This window comes from Kryptolebias marmoratus, linkage group LG13 (genome assembly GCF_001649575.2).
Source record: "Kryptolebias marmoratus isolate JLee-2015 linkage group LG13, ASM164957v2, whole genome shotgun sequence".
NCBI classification, from domain to species: domain Eukaryota; kingdom Metazoa; phylum Chordata; class Actinopteri; order Cyprinodontiformes; family Rivulidae; genus Kryptolebias; species Kryptolebias marmoratus.
Genome location: NC_051442.1, coordinates 25,787,585 through 25,803,343, shown reverse-complemented (window position 1 = coordinate 25,803,343; position 15,759 = coordinate 25,787,585). Strand labels below are relative to the sequence as shown.

The window sequence follows — 15,759 nt, the reverse complement described above, 5'->3', positions numbered from 1 at the left end:
GAGCAGGCGAGAGTCAGGCGTAGGGTCGTGGGTTTCAAGGCAGGCATGGACTGTGAAAATACGCTGGACATCTACTAAAAAGAACCGTTCAATAATCTGGCACTGGCTTGGAGTTGAGAGTGAGCTTTTGTACTGTGGGATCCAGGTGGAGATGATCAGGTAGATTGCAGGAGGGGTGGAACCAAGAGGCGTGGCAGGAACAGCAGACTGTGACAGCTTGTTTCTACTTTTCCATGGTCTCCTGTTACACACAATTATTGTAAAAACTGGAGAAGCTGCACCCTTTAAAGGAATAGTCTCTAGTATTTTCAGAAGTTATGTTCTGTCAGTAGTTAGTGCCTTATCAGCTGTGACATCAGTCATAGAGAACTATGTAAAAAGAAAAGGGCAAAAGTCTTCATCCAGCCTAGGCTATTGACTAGCCGAACAGGGACTTATTTTTATCATTTGTCAAGCTTATGATACTTTCTCAAAAACAACATACCAGTGTCAGAGAATGCTACTTTAGCTATTAAACCTCTACACTTTTGCATGACATAGTTTGTTTAGTTTGTTGCCGTTTTTTCAACTGAACAATATCTGTGTATGTATGTATGTGTTCGAAGCATAGCTAGACCATGAAATGCTGATGATGCTGAGGTTGTTGAATGTATCAGTCCACCTGATCAGCGCATCTAGACAGTCCAAAAGTTCACTGAACTCCCAGCGGACTGATACATTGGCATAAATAGTCTGTGCTCTATGGTCTGAGGTATTAAAGGCCTTTCTGTCTGCTCTTCTGTTTTGTGTCTTCTCCAATAGGCCCTCCATTTATTATATCACCACCAGAAAACATCACAGTGAACATCTCGCATGATGCCTTCTTCACGTGCCAGGCGGAGGCCTATCCTCGCAACCTGACCTACACCTGGTTCTGGGAGGAGGACAATGTCTTCTTCAAGAAGTAAAGCCATCATCACAATCATCATTGTTTGCTCTATTTGTGTTCTGGATCCACAGCTTATCAGGCACAATCATGGGTCCCATCTTATGTAAAAATAATGATAAATATTCAGCAGGAAGAAAAAACTAATTTTGTTTGTTGCGAAACGAAATGAGAAAACATGAATGTGCATTCATACCGTTTGATGTGACAGTCACAGCTATCTAAAATATGTCTTACAAAGACAGATTTTAATGAAATTAATTTTTTTTCTTTTCCTTTTCAGTAATGGGTGATAAAAATTATGTTACTATGTTTTTGCCCGTGTCGGAGTGCGTATTTGTGTGCCTGTTTGTTTACAAAACATCTCATGAACCAATCATGTACCAGTGGGCAGAATGAAAATGTAAGAAAGCAATCATGCACTTTGGATCGCCTTGCTGAAAAGTGTTATATAAATAAATTTCACTTCACTTCACTTTATTAGAGGTTTAGCTATAATGAATAACTTTTAAAGTCAACCCAATCCAAGATGGCCACCAAAGTTAAGCAACCTTAGCAAACACAAAAATAGCTATAACTTAGTTCCACAGATACTGAGCTAAAATTCGGTGTGGTACTAGCTGAGAGTCATCCCCAACATCTACTCTGAACATGAGATATTTGTACTTTGATCATTTGGCCAAAGCAGCTACAACTCTGTTGTTTCTCATTATAAGATGATCTTAATTTAAAACTCTGTCAAAAAGGCATTGGGCAATATGTATTCCTTCAAGGCCTTTAATTTACTCAATAAAACAGCTTAACAAAAATCCTTTGAGAGTGGTGATAGTGAGTCCATATTTTCTTACCCAGGGTTACAGTACTAATACCCCTGAACTCACACAGAATGGTGTCATTTATTTGAAGTCTTTCAGACTTGTCGATTGGTATGATCTTCTCCATGGTTGATACTGATCTTTAGAAATCAGGGCAGCGTCTTCATTTATTTATTTTATTTATTTATATTTTCATTTTTGGCCAATACATATTTTTCATTTAACAATATATAGCAATAATTAGAATACCCTTGAAATAACTTATAAACTTATATCTTATATATCATATGCAAAAAAGTTATCCTGAGATATTTCTAACAGGAGAATATTTGTGACTGATTGTAACTGATGGCTATATTTAGTTGAAAACAAAGGAAATAAAAATGTCCCGTTTTCTAACTCAGTTTTTACGAAAACCCTTTAAGCTTAAGTCACATTAATCCCCCCAAATCATTTGATTTAGAAATTGTGTTCAAAGCTGAAAAATCAAAATATATAAAAAAAAACCATTAGACTAAATAAAATAATTTTCTGTAAAAATGCAGTATTAAAGCAGAGTGCTGAATGAATGCAGGATTTTGTTGAAGTTGAAACTGAATTGTTAAAGTTAAAACTATCAAAACAAAAGGTAAAATTAGCTAAACAAATGCTAGAAACCTAAACCATCAGACCCATAGCTAAAATGTAAAATTAGCAAAATGGTAGCTAAAAGCTAAGACCTGCAAAACAGAAGCTAAAAGTGAAAAATTAAGCAAATATACTGAAGTAGATTTCAAAGAGCACAACATGTATTTGAAGAGACTTTACTGCATTCTATGAGAAAACAAATGTTAAGTTAAATTATTCAATATGTATAAAAGCTACAGAAAGCAGAAGTCTTAGCTGTGATGTCTTGAACAAGCTGAATGTTTTGATATCTAAATAGCTGAAATACCTTAAAGTATGCCGAAATAGTCCCCCCCCAAAAAAAAAAAAAAAAAAAAAGAAAATTTACAAAAAAAATTAAACTGGAAAACATTTCACCATTCACACAATAATTTATTAAAAATATATGCAGTTTAGACTTTTTAGCTATGATTTGCTGCACAAAGTTAAGTTTCTAACAGACTCAAGTTTGTTAGAAAGCTGCCATGACACAATTTACACCTTTATATTTTTAATATTTGTTGAAGTTACTCCCTGTGTTCTTTTAAAATCCTGATCATTCTTTCAGGTGATGAATGGTTTGATAAAATAAACTTCCTGAAGTTGAGTAATTTTGATCCAAACCCTTCCCTTGGTCTCTGCAGTGATCTGAAGCGGAGAGTCAGTATTCTCATTGATGGATCCCTCATCATCGCACAAGTCAAACCAGAGGATGCTGGGAAGTACACATGTTCCCCCAGCAACAGCCTGAGCCGGCCACCATCTGCCTCTGCCTACCTAACAGTGCAATGTAAGTGGTTTTTTTATTTGTTTGTTTGTTTGTTTTTTGTTTTGTTTTTTTTTGGGGGGGGGGTTAAGGTTTGTCTTGATGTTTGGTTTATTTTGTCCTGTTTTGTATGTACTTTAGTTCATTGTTCACAGTAGGTTTAGTAGATTTTGTCAGTCTTCTGTGTTTTGTTTTCAGTCATGTGTTCCCATGACTATTGTTTTTTTTCAGCTCCCTTGTTCACTCCTTTATTACCTGTTGCTAATTACTTCTTTCAGAAATTCTTCAGTATCAAACCTCCCAGCAGATATAGGCATCTTGTTTTTATTTAGCTTCTGTAGGCTCTTTCATAAAACAAAATGGCTGCACAGACCAGTCCGTCTTTAAGCTGCCTTTGGCTATTGAAAAATCTCTGATGGGGCCAGCCTGGCATAGATGTGAGCTTTCAGAAATGAACTGAGCAATGTGGAACCAAAAGAGGTGTGAAGCTGCTTTTACATGTTCCCCTACACATTAAATATATGACAAATATCTTTGTTCTTTTTTTGTGTTCAGTACAAAGGGCAAGAAGCTCATAAATTTCATTATTGTCCCAATGTGTCATTGTTTAGAATATACTGTTAGTTAAAACAAAAAAAATATTTGAAAGATTTCACATTATTGAGTCGCAAAGCTTGACATGTTTTATGAAAGTATTTGATGTTATAATAATATTAATAATCATTTTATTTAAAAAGCACCTTTCAGGACACCCAAGGACACTTACAAGAACAGGCGAATCAGAGGATAATGTGCGAAAATACAGTTGAAAGACGGAGACATAAGTAACAGTAGAATTATTACAGATAAAATTAGGATGGGTAGGATAATCTAAAGAGATGAGTTTTCAAAGCAGTCATGAACGCAGGGAGAGAGGTAGTGTTTCAGCTCAGTGGCCTAGTGGTAGAGTGTCAGGTTGTGGGTTCAATCCCCGGCCATACCGGGGAGACTGTAAAAATGGGGCCCATTGCCACCCTGCTTGACACTCAGCATTAAGGGTTGGAATTGGGGGGGGGTTGGATCACCAAATGATTCCTGAGTGTGGCACCGCTGCTGTGACAATCAGTGGATCTTTCATCAAAACAATCCTTAAACCCCACAACCCCCCAGTTTCAGGGCGGACACTCTACCACTAGGCCACTGAGCTGGATAACTCTGTTCCATCTCTCATCTAAACACCTAATCTTTGTTTGTTTTCAAAATATATATGCATATATATGCATATATGAAATACATTCATGAGCCCGTCTTCTCTCCCCTGCCTCATCATGGGTAACCGCCCCTTGATTTCCCTGCTGTAATGCTTCACCGATCACTCCCAGCTCAAGCCTGTGTGTTTTTGTCACTTCAGAACATCATCTGGCTCGTAGATAGAGCAAAAAAGATGAGGCAGGAAGTGCTGTGAGATGCTGAGCGGTCACTGTTGGCCTCAGTCAAAACACCAGACAGTTCTCTTCCCTGACTCCATACAAGGATGTGTTTCTGTAATGTGTGTGTGTGTGTGAATAGAAGTAAGCAACACCAGCCACAAGAGGGAGGGAGATGTTCAAACTGGGGGATTACATCATTGCTGTAAGATGGAGAACTTTACTCGTCAGACAGCAGGGGGCTCTCTTTGTCTTTCTGTCTTCTTTCCTCTTTTGCTCTTTTCCTTTTATTACATTTTTGTCAATCTTCAACATTTTTTTCCTTCATGTATCTTTTTCTTTTCTGTCTTTCCTTGAAGAGATTTGCCTGTGAGTATCTTCCCCAAAGCATCCTGCAGTGAGAACCAATCATGTCTTGAGTGATAGGGCTGTCTGAGCGCTATATTTAGAAACTTGGCAGATATTTTTATACACCGAGCTGCTGGCAGATTTCCTCTGGGTGCAGATTGCTGGCAAGGTAACAGTTGTGGCTGTAGAGGACAGCAGCTTTACGTCCAATGTCCAGCCACTTTTTTTCCGTAATTTATAGTGTCTTTTTTCTGTCTCAATGTCACTGCTTCATCCTCATCTCTCCCCCAGCAGCTCTCTGCCTTACGTCATCCACAGCTTCATCCCTCACCTGTCCTTATTCCCACGCTTAGCCTCACTCATGAGGCAGGTGGATGAATGTAAAATGATTTATAATCTGTTCACATCTGTAGCTTATATATTTATTCCTGATAAGTCACAATATTGGAAGGGTTTGAGAATATTTCCAGAAATCTCATTTTATGAAGCATTTGCAGGATACCTGCCTTTAATTTAGGCAGCTAATTGTTAGCTTAGCTTTGCATAAAGATAGGAAACAGAGGAAAATGACTTGGTTTGTTACAATAGCAGAAAAAAACGTACTTCTTGTATTTACAAAATTCAGCTGTAAAGATAACATGTTTTTAATTAGTAAAGAAAATGTACAGATTAAACAGTTTTGTCATTATTTTTATATTAATTAATGCAAAAAAGAAAACCTGTTTATTTCAGCTTGGAACAGTCATTTACCTGAATATTGTTCAAATTTACTGTAATCCAAAATTAATAACATGGAGCATTGCTTGTAAACCTGTTCTGATCAGCATCTTTCTCAACATGATGTATCAGACATACCATTTTTTTTTCAGACATACCTTAATAACATACCATTTCATTCGGGCGTTTTATTGAGGCTGCAAACTTCCTGCTTCACTTTACACATTTCTGCTGCTCTCCTATTTTCAGCCCCTCCAATAAACCAGCACCCACCTGTGGATTCTGAGATACTCCCATCACTCAATAGCATGTTGAGAAACATCCTTACAGAGTTATGGGATCAAAGCCTGGACAAACTGTATTCTGCAGTAAAGAAATACACTTAAAATTGTACAGTATTTTTAGTATGCAGAACATGAATGAATGGCATTTGAAATATGATAGTCTAGGATTTATTGCAGTCCACGCAACCCTTTGTGGTATTGATATTGAGTCAGAATATTTCAGAATGCTACAACATGTTTGTGGAAACTTTTTTTATAATTACAATAAAGACTGACATTTACTGCATTAACATCTGTATTTCCTGATGTTTTTTATGTTTTTTGAGCATACCATTGAGTTGAAGAATTATTAATATGAACATTTATTCTCTTTGACAAACATAACGTGGTGTTCCACAATAAAGGATGGTCAGTCTAACACACGGGTCCACAATCCTGGTCCTGGAGGGCCACTGTCCTGTTTGTTTTAATTGTTTCCCTGCTATTCAGCAGGTCTTCAGGTTCTGCAGAAGCCTGTTAATCACCCAGTCATTCAAATCAGGTGTGAAGAGGAACAACTAAAACATGCAGGATGGTGGGCCTCCAGGACCATTGGAGACCGCTGATCTTACAAATCAGTGTATCCCTACAAATATTTGATTGATATTAATGATTCTTTAGTTTATAACCAATATTTATACCAGATTAGGGGACTTGAGCTAAATATGTTCCAAGCAGTCGATTGGGTCATGTGTAGACAGGTGTTCTTGTTGAAGACTGTGTTAGGTGCTGTCTAAGGAAGGCTAAAACTGTTATCATACTCCATGAAAAGTCACAAAGTCTGCTCTCAGTCGAATGGTTGCCTGATGAAAATTGTGTCATTTTGTTCTCATAGCAGCTTCATCCACTGCTTTGTGACACAAGGCCCTGGCTGAACTTTTTCCAGCAGGGGTTTGCACCAAGTATTGTGTGATTGGTCTGAAGTTGTGGGTGTATCTATGTGGAAAAGCTAGTGAGTTTTATTGAAGTTATTTTGCTTCTACTGCTCTGCTGAGAAGCAGCTGGCCGAGGCTGTTAGAAAATACATCTGTCTTTACAATTGTTCTAACAAAGCTTATAAACCTTTAAACTTAAAAAGATAGTCAGTTGACAAAGAACTTGTGGAAGGAAATATCACAGTTATTGTGCATATAGGAGACCATGCCAAGACACAGTCGGCTCTTTGTGGCTGTGGTGGGCAGAAGGAAATATATCTTGGCTGGGCAGCATCAGGACATATTCCCTTTGGTTGTTCATTATTGTGCACCATCAAATTTGTAAATGCCAAACAGTGTGTACTGTCTAAGTCTGTTTAATAAACACTTCTGGTCAGTTTAAGGGAAGCAAAAATCTGTACAAGGACACAAGAGTTGAGAAGCTGGCGGGAAGAAAACGGTTTAATGTTGTAGGATGAGTGAGGAGCTTCCTGGGAGTTCTAAGACGAGTGTCTGGTGGACTATGAAAAGTGTGTGTGAAAATAAACGTCTGACAACCATGTGATCGCAATCTGACTTACTGACTTCTTATGGAGTATGCCGAAGCTTTAAGACATGGGGTTGCAGGATGTCTCTGCTGTAGCTCCCCTTACAAAAAAATCCCATGAAAATCACATGTGACTTTCACATGTGATCACATTTCCACATGTGAAAACGTGATTTTTTTGTGGATTATGTGAACCACATGTGGAAAATGGGAATCACATGTGGAAATATGTGATTTTTTTGTGGATTATGTGAACCACATGTGGAAAATGGGAATCACATGTGATCACATGTGAATTTCGTGGGATTTTTTTGTAAGGGTCTGTGGTATCAAGGTCACCCAAATCACTGCCAGTGGTGACCTACAGTCAGACCCTGACTCCTTTCACTTTGTAGCACTTTGTATCGCCTTGCTGTTAAAAAAAAGTGCTGTATAAATAAATTTGACATGACTTGACATGACTTACACCATGGTACCAGGAGTAACACTGCTTGTATGCGTATAGTGATTCACAAATGTTTATGACACATTCTATGTGAATCCTAACTGACCTAAAAAAACAAAAGGTTTAGTTTGATTTAATGTCAGCTAGTCAGAAAAAAAATGTTTTTTTATACAGTGGATGTAAACATCTGGTTTTAATCCTCACTTGGTGTGGTCTGTTTTGGGTGACTGGAAACTTAATGACGTGTGCGGGTGCCCTCAACCACTGGTTCCAATAGCAGGCCTCAGATGCTGAGCAGTTGAACTGCAGCCCATAATGTGACCCATACCAAACTTCATCAAGTGCTAATAATTCTCTTTAACACTTCTATGAGGCATCCTCTGTGTCTGCTGTCCTTCACAGACTATCAGAGGCTCTTGCAATGGCCTTATAATACTACACCCCACACATTAAGCCACCATTTTTCCCTCTGGTGCCCATCCTATACGTGTCTGCTCCTTGTCTTCCACATCACTGGTATGCATATGGACCGAATTACATCTAAATTGGACTATTCTTTCCGGGTGAATAATTTTTTTGTCAGTGATTGTATTTGCTTAAAATGTTGTGTGTAACACTTTATTTTTGGAATATATGACTGTTTTTGTTGTTGTTGTAAAGCACTTCGTATCACCTTGTTGCTGAAAAGTGTTATATAAAAAAATTTGACTTGACTTGACTTTAACACCACATACGTATTTCTGAATATTCTAATTAAAAATTCACAATATTTTAGATATTTTTGTTAACATAAAGGTATCAATTAGAGCAATATCTTTCTGGATTTTGGTGCCAAAAACTGGTTTAGACTTTCAAATCTTTACAGCTAGTTCACTGTTCATATTTTTTGATATATAGATTTATGTTTCTTTCTGCATAAACTGTGATTATTTTAGCCCAGATTTTTTTGTCATGAACTTTAATTAATGAGAAATGTTCATGATGTCAGTTGCATTGTACAAAATTAGCATTACAGTAATGCTGAACTGAAACAGTTAACAGAGGCATACCAAATGTTTTGTTTTCACAACATGAATCTATTTCATAGTTTCAGTTACCTTTTTAGTGCTATTTAATTAAGAATGGAATTGATATGCAGATGGCTTAAGCAGCATGCCATCTGCAAATAGACAGAAACGTTACTTTGAGACCAGTGTTTTTCACATGCAGTAGATTATTTGTGTCATGAGTCTACTGCCTGAAAACTGTGATCATTCAAGTTTCTGCTCACACATTTTGTAATAAGCAAACTCTGGGTTCCCCTAAATTCGAAGGGATTTTATAATGCTTCTCTCTTTTTCTTTTTATTTCTAGATTCTGCCCGTGTGGTAAACATGCCATCTGTCATCTATGTGGCCATCGGTCTGCCAGGTTTCATCCGCTGCCCAGTAGATGCTAACCCCCCTGTAACACTGGTTAGGTGGAAAAAAGATGGCCTTCCTCTGCGAATAGACAAGGTGATCCAAATCAGTTTTGTAGCTTTTAGTTCACTCATTTTGTCCTACCTTTGTGCATTTAAAGCTGTGTGGATTCCATTTTACTCCTTGTGTCTTTACAGTAGCAAGACATAATACAGCCTGGGATATACGAAGTACGTACCGGATATGTATCGGGTTCTTACCCAGGACTTACCAGGTACTTACAAGGTACATACCCGGTACATACTTTGTATGTACATAGTACATACTTGGCATGTGTCAGGATAAAAACAGGGGAGACAGGAAGATCCAGCTTGTTAATCTTTGACAATTTACGATAAAGCAGAACATCTCAGGGATGAGACAGATTTAAGTGACAAAGTCTGTTTAACCCCAGATTGCTAAAGTAAAGTTGTATCAGTTAGACATAACAACAGCACTAGTTTCATCATGCTGGAAAGCCAAATCACTTAGAGAGCTGCATGACCTAACATTGCACTGTGAACAGATACATACTATACAGGAGCAGTCCCCAACCTTTTTAGCTCTACAGACCTATTATCATTATCAGACAATATTTTCACGGTCCGGCCTTAAAAGGTTTGGCAGATAAATACAACAAAATAAAATGATACAACCGCCATGAAAACGGGGGTATTTTTTAAAACATAGCAAACGTAAATCCAATGTGTACTCGCAGCTTTGTTAGCTGCGCCCTGGTATTGCGTTATCAACATGAATAACATCCTCTCCTCCCCCTAATGTTCTCTGGTCAATATGGCAATGTTTAAACTTTAAAATAAGAAACACCACAAATATAAAGTGCACAAAGAATACAACTCACCATAACACTGAATCAGTGGAGTCCTGTGCCTGTTTCTCAGTAACAAGACAGTCCCATCTAGACATCCAGCAAAAGTGGGAGGTATTGAGTTGTTATTGAAATGTGAATTTGAATGATCTAAACCCCATCTTCTACTCTCTTCTTTCCATCAACAAGTTGTGTTACAGTGGAAGTTAATGTTTAAACACAACTTCAGTCATCATGATGTTCCACTGTGAAACAATAGAGCCCTACTAAGTGGTAAAAAAATCCATATTTTAATGAAAGAATGGTGGAACAAACAAATCTGGTCAATTACTCATTTACTGGATGGAAGTGGTAATGTCCTCAATTTGGAGGAATTCAATAACAAGTATGGAACCGATTGTTCAACAACAAATTACAAGAAAGTAATATGTAATATTCTTAATGTGCTCATTCTGTCAGTTAAAAACAATTTATCAATTTTCTCAATTCCAAGATTTCATAAGATTCAAGTTGATTATGCTGACATTATAGACAAAAAATGCAACAAGATTTTGAATCAATATACAAGAAATAACATGTACCCAGGAAGAACAAAAAGCACACTCGCCATACAAAAATTTAATAAAACTATGATTTTTAAAATTAGAACAAAGTATCTGAAATTCCCAATTACTTCTAAATATAAAGAACTACATTTTAAAGTAATAAATAACATATATCCTTCAAATGAATTCATAAGAGAGAGGTTTAATTTTGATAAAGATTATTGTGGATTTTGCAAGACTCAATTGGAAACAACTAAACACTTCTTCTATGAATGTAAAGTAGCACTAAATTTATGCGAACTAATTCATGACTTCTTGTCTTCTAAAGGCATAAATGTGGATTTTGTCTCATTTAAAAACATTCAGTTTGGTTTATCTGTTAAAGATAAACATGTGGAACTTCTACTTAATGTTGTAATCATTGTCACAAAATATTTTATTCATAAATGTCAATGTGCTAAAGGCTGTCATTCACCGGTCTTAAAAATGAACTCTCCTTGTTCAAAAGATGTTTGAATATGATGTAGAACATTAATGCTGTAAAACTATATGAGGTAATGGAGGAGTTTCAGTTAGTTGTCCCCTAACATTTTCATTTATTTATTTATTTATTTATTTATTTATTCGTAATTTAATATAAGATTTTCTTGTTTTAATATTGTTTGAATCCTGTTACCAATTGAAAGTTGTTAATATAAGATGTTTTTTTTACATTCTTTGTTTATTGACTTGGTGGAGGCAGTATGTTGTTGTTATTTTTGTTATTGCTTAAACATTCAATAAAGAGAAAAAAAAACAAACCAAAAAAAAACTGTGACATCCAACAGGGCGGGCCGGTCGATGTTTTTGTATTTTAAGAAGGTGCTAGTACAGTTTTAAAAGTAAGTATTTTTGCTTTCCAAAGTCATTGCAGGAGATATTTGGCTGTTCAAATGTGTTTTGTTATGACTTGTTGAATACGGAGCAAAGTTTGATCATTTTTACACATGTAGGTAGGTAGGTAGGTAGGTACATTTATTTATATAGAACTTTTCAGCACAAGGCAACTCAAAGTGCAGCAAAGTGCAGCAAGTCAATGTACATCATTTGGAGGACACGAGGGTGGAACGAGGGTGCAAGTGCGAGTATTGGGACCAGGCCTCAGTTAAGATTTTAGTCTATGTGATGCCTGGCGCTCATGTCACCCATTAGATAAGGAGTTCACCTTCTTCTCACCTGTCCACCACTTTTACTATCGTTAAGGCGTCTATTCAATCAGCAACTCAGTTACGAAAGAGGTATGTGAGGCACAAATTCATCCTATTTCTATAAGTGACCATGTTCGTCATATAAAAAAAAGAAAAAGTAACTGAATTGGAACTAGAACAGAAAATAAAGAACTTAGAAACTAATATATAAAGTTTTCCCTTCTCACCCTCCGCGGTGAGCCATGCAGGAGGTGCCTAGGGTTGGCTTGGGGCAAATGCCAGCTGTGGAACCAGGCATTGCCTCTCTTATTGTCCCGCCTGATGAGGCTTTGCGGCCTAATGCCCGTTGTCCGTGGCCCCAGTGCCATATTCCTGATGACCTTCTCTGTAAGGCCTACGACTCTGGTGCTCGCATGGGCCGTATTGGGAACTCCCTCTCCCATCTGATGCTGGCCCTGTCCTCCTCTTTGGAATCTGTTCCACTGGACCATTCCACCCAAGGCCTGGTCGACGCATCTCTGCAAGCCTTTGCTCTTATGATGAGGGAGCTTGGACACACACACTCTACACTGGTTCATGCTCGCCACCAGGTCTGGTTGGCGCAGTAGCCCCTCTCTGAGCCTTGTAGGAGAACCCTCCAGGCCCTTCATGTGGTTCCAGGATAACTTTATGGCTCTACTGCGCTGGACGCCTTGCATCGTAAAGCTCGGGCTTCTCGAACAAGACAGCAGCGGGCAGGGCTTCACAGACGTGATTGCCAACCAGTTGGCACTTGGGCAGCTGCGAGTTCGTCACGGAGGTCCTCGCTGCCATCCGTTTTGTTTATTGAGCCCCAGATCCCGGGTCAGAGATCTGTCCAAAGACCTGCTCCAGGGCGGGGAGACTGGGCTCAAGACGGCTCTGCCTTCTTGCCCCTCTCGGGCCGCACAGTCAGCCCGCAGATGATGTTTTAAGGCCGGCGGTTGGTTATTTTACCCCAGCACAGCTCGGCAGCTGGTCTGCCCACACCCCAGACTTGTGGGTGTTGTCCACCCTGTCCCGGGGGTACCGTCTTCAGTTCCGCTGCCGGCCACCTGTCCCTGGCCAGGTCAGGATGACTGTCATCCTGACCCAATGAAGGCACAGGCACTGAATCAGTAAATCTGCACCTTGCTGGCCAAGGGAGCTATAATGCCTGTGGACCCCCTGTTAGATCCAGGGGGCTTTTATTCCAAGTATTTTCTTGTTCCAAAAAAGACGGGGGCTCTACGTCCAATCTTGGACCTTAGGGGTCTGAATGTGTACTTGAAGGTCATTCCCTTTCGCATGCTGACCACCAGCGGGCGATTTCCATAAACGAATGGTTCACTTCCATAGACCTCACGGATGCGTATTCTCATGGTCCAATTGCTCAGCCCTATTGGCGGTTTCTTCGTTTTGCTTTCCAAGGGAATCATTTCCAGTTTAGGGTCCTTCTGTTGAGTCTGTTGCTGTCTCCCAGGGTGTTCACCCGATGTGTCGCAGCGGCCCTCTCCCCCCCTGCAGGCGCAGGGCTTGAGGATCCTCCCATATTTGGATGACTAGCTCATTTGTGCAGCGACACGGGACCAAGCGCACCGAGACACACAGTTGGTGCTCGATCATGTGGGACGCCTGGGCTTGCAGGTGAACATGGAAAAAAGCAGTCTGACTCCCTCAGAGGAGACCATCTTCCTGGGCATTGCTATGAATTTGTAATGATCAGAGCAGAGGACCCAGAATCTCAGCCAGATACAGCGTCACTTCAAGTATTTATTTGAGACAAAAACGCAGGAACACATCAACCATGGACCGATAACCTCTGAGAATAGAGGGAATGGTTATTGGCTGGAAAGAACCTTGGAGAAGATGCAGAAGCTCAGAGCCACTAACCTTCTCAGAGTCCGTGTGGAAACAGAGGACCAGGGAGAGGTTCCACTTAGTTCTAGCGCACTTAACAACCGAGGTCGGCAGTTCGTCAGGGGGAAAATCCAGGACGTGCAGGGTCGTTTCCAAGAGGTCAGTAACAGACGGTAATCAGAGGGCTAGGCAGAACTCGTAGGTCAGGGCACAGAAAAAGGTTTGGACACGTGGAATCAGACTCAGGCAAACAGATCCAAGGGCGAGGCAGGAGGCAGCAGTCAATGGACAGAAACAGGGTCGTAATCCAGAGCACAGAGGCATCAAAAAAGGGCTAGGCGAGGCAGGGAAATCCGTGAGGCAAAACGTGGTCAGAACAAGGTCAGGCAATGAAGGAACGCTGGATATTTACCAACACTATGGCTTTCAAAAAATCTGGCACTGTCTGCCTGCCAGAGAGCTGAATATAACTGCTAATGATCAGGTGAGTAGCATGACGCTGCTTGAGTGTGGAGTAGCAAGGGACAGGTGAAACAGATGAACTTGATTGCAGACATGGTGAGCAGGGAAAGGAAACAGCAGGCAGACAGGCCAGAATCATAACAGAATTCTGTCTCAATGACTGCTTGCCCATCGCCCCAGCGAGTCGACAGTATATTGAGCATGCTCCCAAAATTCAGACGCGGTAAGACGTTGCTGGTGTCGCCCCAGGATTACCAGAGGGGACAGTGAACTGCATCCCTGGATGCAAAGAGGTCCACATCGGCCCTGCCAAAGACTCCACCACCTCCGGGTGAAGCTTCCACTCCCCCGGAAGCGGCATCTGACAGGACAGAAAATCTGCTGGCATCATCTGTGGCCCTGGGATGTAGGCTGCCCTGAGGCTGGAGAAGTGCAGAGCTGCCCAGGTCAGAAGCTGTAGAGTCAAGCACAACAGTTTCCTGGACCAGGTCCCCACCTGATGGTTGATGTGAAAAACCACAGTGGTGTTGTCTGATCTCACCAGTATGTGCTTGCCCTGCAAGCTCAGAAGAAAGCTCTGAAAAGCTAGAAACACGGCCTGTAATTCCAGGACATTGATGTGCTCCCTGCTTTGCCGTGAGGACCATGTCCCTTGTGTTTGGCTGGGTTTGTTCTTTCAGACGGAAAATCACTTATGATTTGTTGACATTGTTTTGCTGCAGCTTTTTTGTAGATTACACAGCTGTCAACTACTTTCTTTGCAAGTCTTCTACCATTTGTCACCCAAGCCCTTTTTCTCATCCTATGAAGGGTTCCTGCTATACCCTCGTGGTTAGCTTGGTGGGCTTCTCGTGCTACCAGTGTCGAAATCCATGCTTCATATGGTAATATAGGCATTGCAGTTTTGCTTTCAGCAAACATTTGGATTCTGCCTCCACAGACTAAGAGACCAGAGTACTCATCTTTGTACACTACCAGTCTGTTTAAAGTGGTCTCTGGGAAAGTTACACTTTTGTGAGCGGCAGCGAATAGATCTCTGAGTGCATCTTCACGTTCTAGCACTGTTAGCACAGTCTTCTTACTTTTTTCTAGTTCTTTGTCCTATTGCTTCATTTCAAGCCACTTTTTTGCTGCTTTCCATACCCAGGCAGTGACATTGGTCAGTTTGAATAGGGTACTGAATTTCTCCACTTTAATAAGATTTTTGATACTGCTACAGGTACTTGCCTTCTTTGCAGCAGCGGGTGTACTCACTTTAGCATCTTTCAAAGTTGATTTTGAGAGTGCAATGTCACCTGCTATTGGTTTTGCTTGTGCTCTAGTTATTGCTGATGTGAAGGCCTTTCTCTGGAGCTTATTTACATTTTCTCTAATGTTAGCAGCAATGTCTCCAGCTGTTTTTATTGGGCCACTCCTTCTCCGGCCACTTTAAGAACTGTCCATTTTGCCATATGGAGTTCTTTAAGTTCTTCGGGTGAGCTTCCCCATGTAATAATATAAGCAAAGTTGAGCTCTCCAGGTATCCACCACCAGTCCTCTACTGGCCCAGTTCTTTGGATTTCACCAATACGGTTTGCAAAAAAGGTTTG

At 40.1% G+C, this 15,759-nt stretch overlaps 1 protein-coding gene across 1 annotated transcript in view; it reads left to right on the top strand.

The window, feature by feature from the left end:
• LOC108245953 (protein turtle homolog B) overlaps positions 1–15,759 on the top strand; it is a 202,803-nt gene that overhangs the window by 112,374 nt on the left and 74,670 nt on the right. Inside the window, exons 6-8 of the mRNA XM_017433219.2 lie at positions 802–943; positions 3,030–3,175; positions 9,205–9,347. Of these exons, the coding sequence (XP_017288708.1) occupies positions 802–943; positions 3,030–3,175; positions 9,205–9,347 (431 nt within the window). The remainder of the gene's footprint in view (positions 1–801; positions 944–3,029; positions 3,176–9,204; positions 9,348–15,759) is intronic.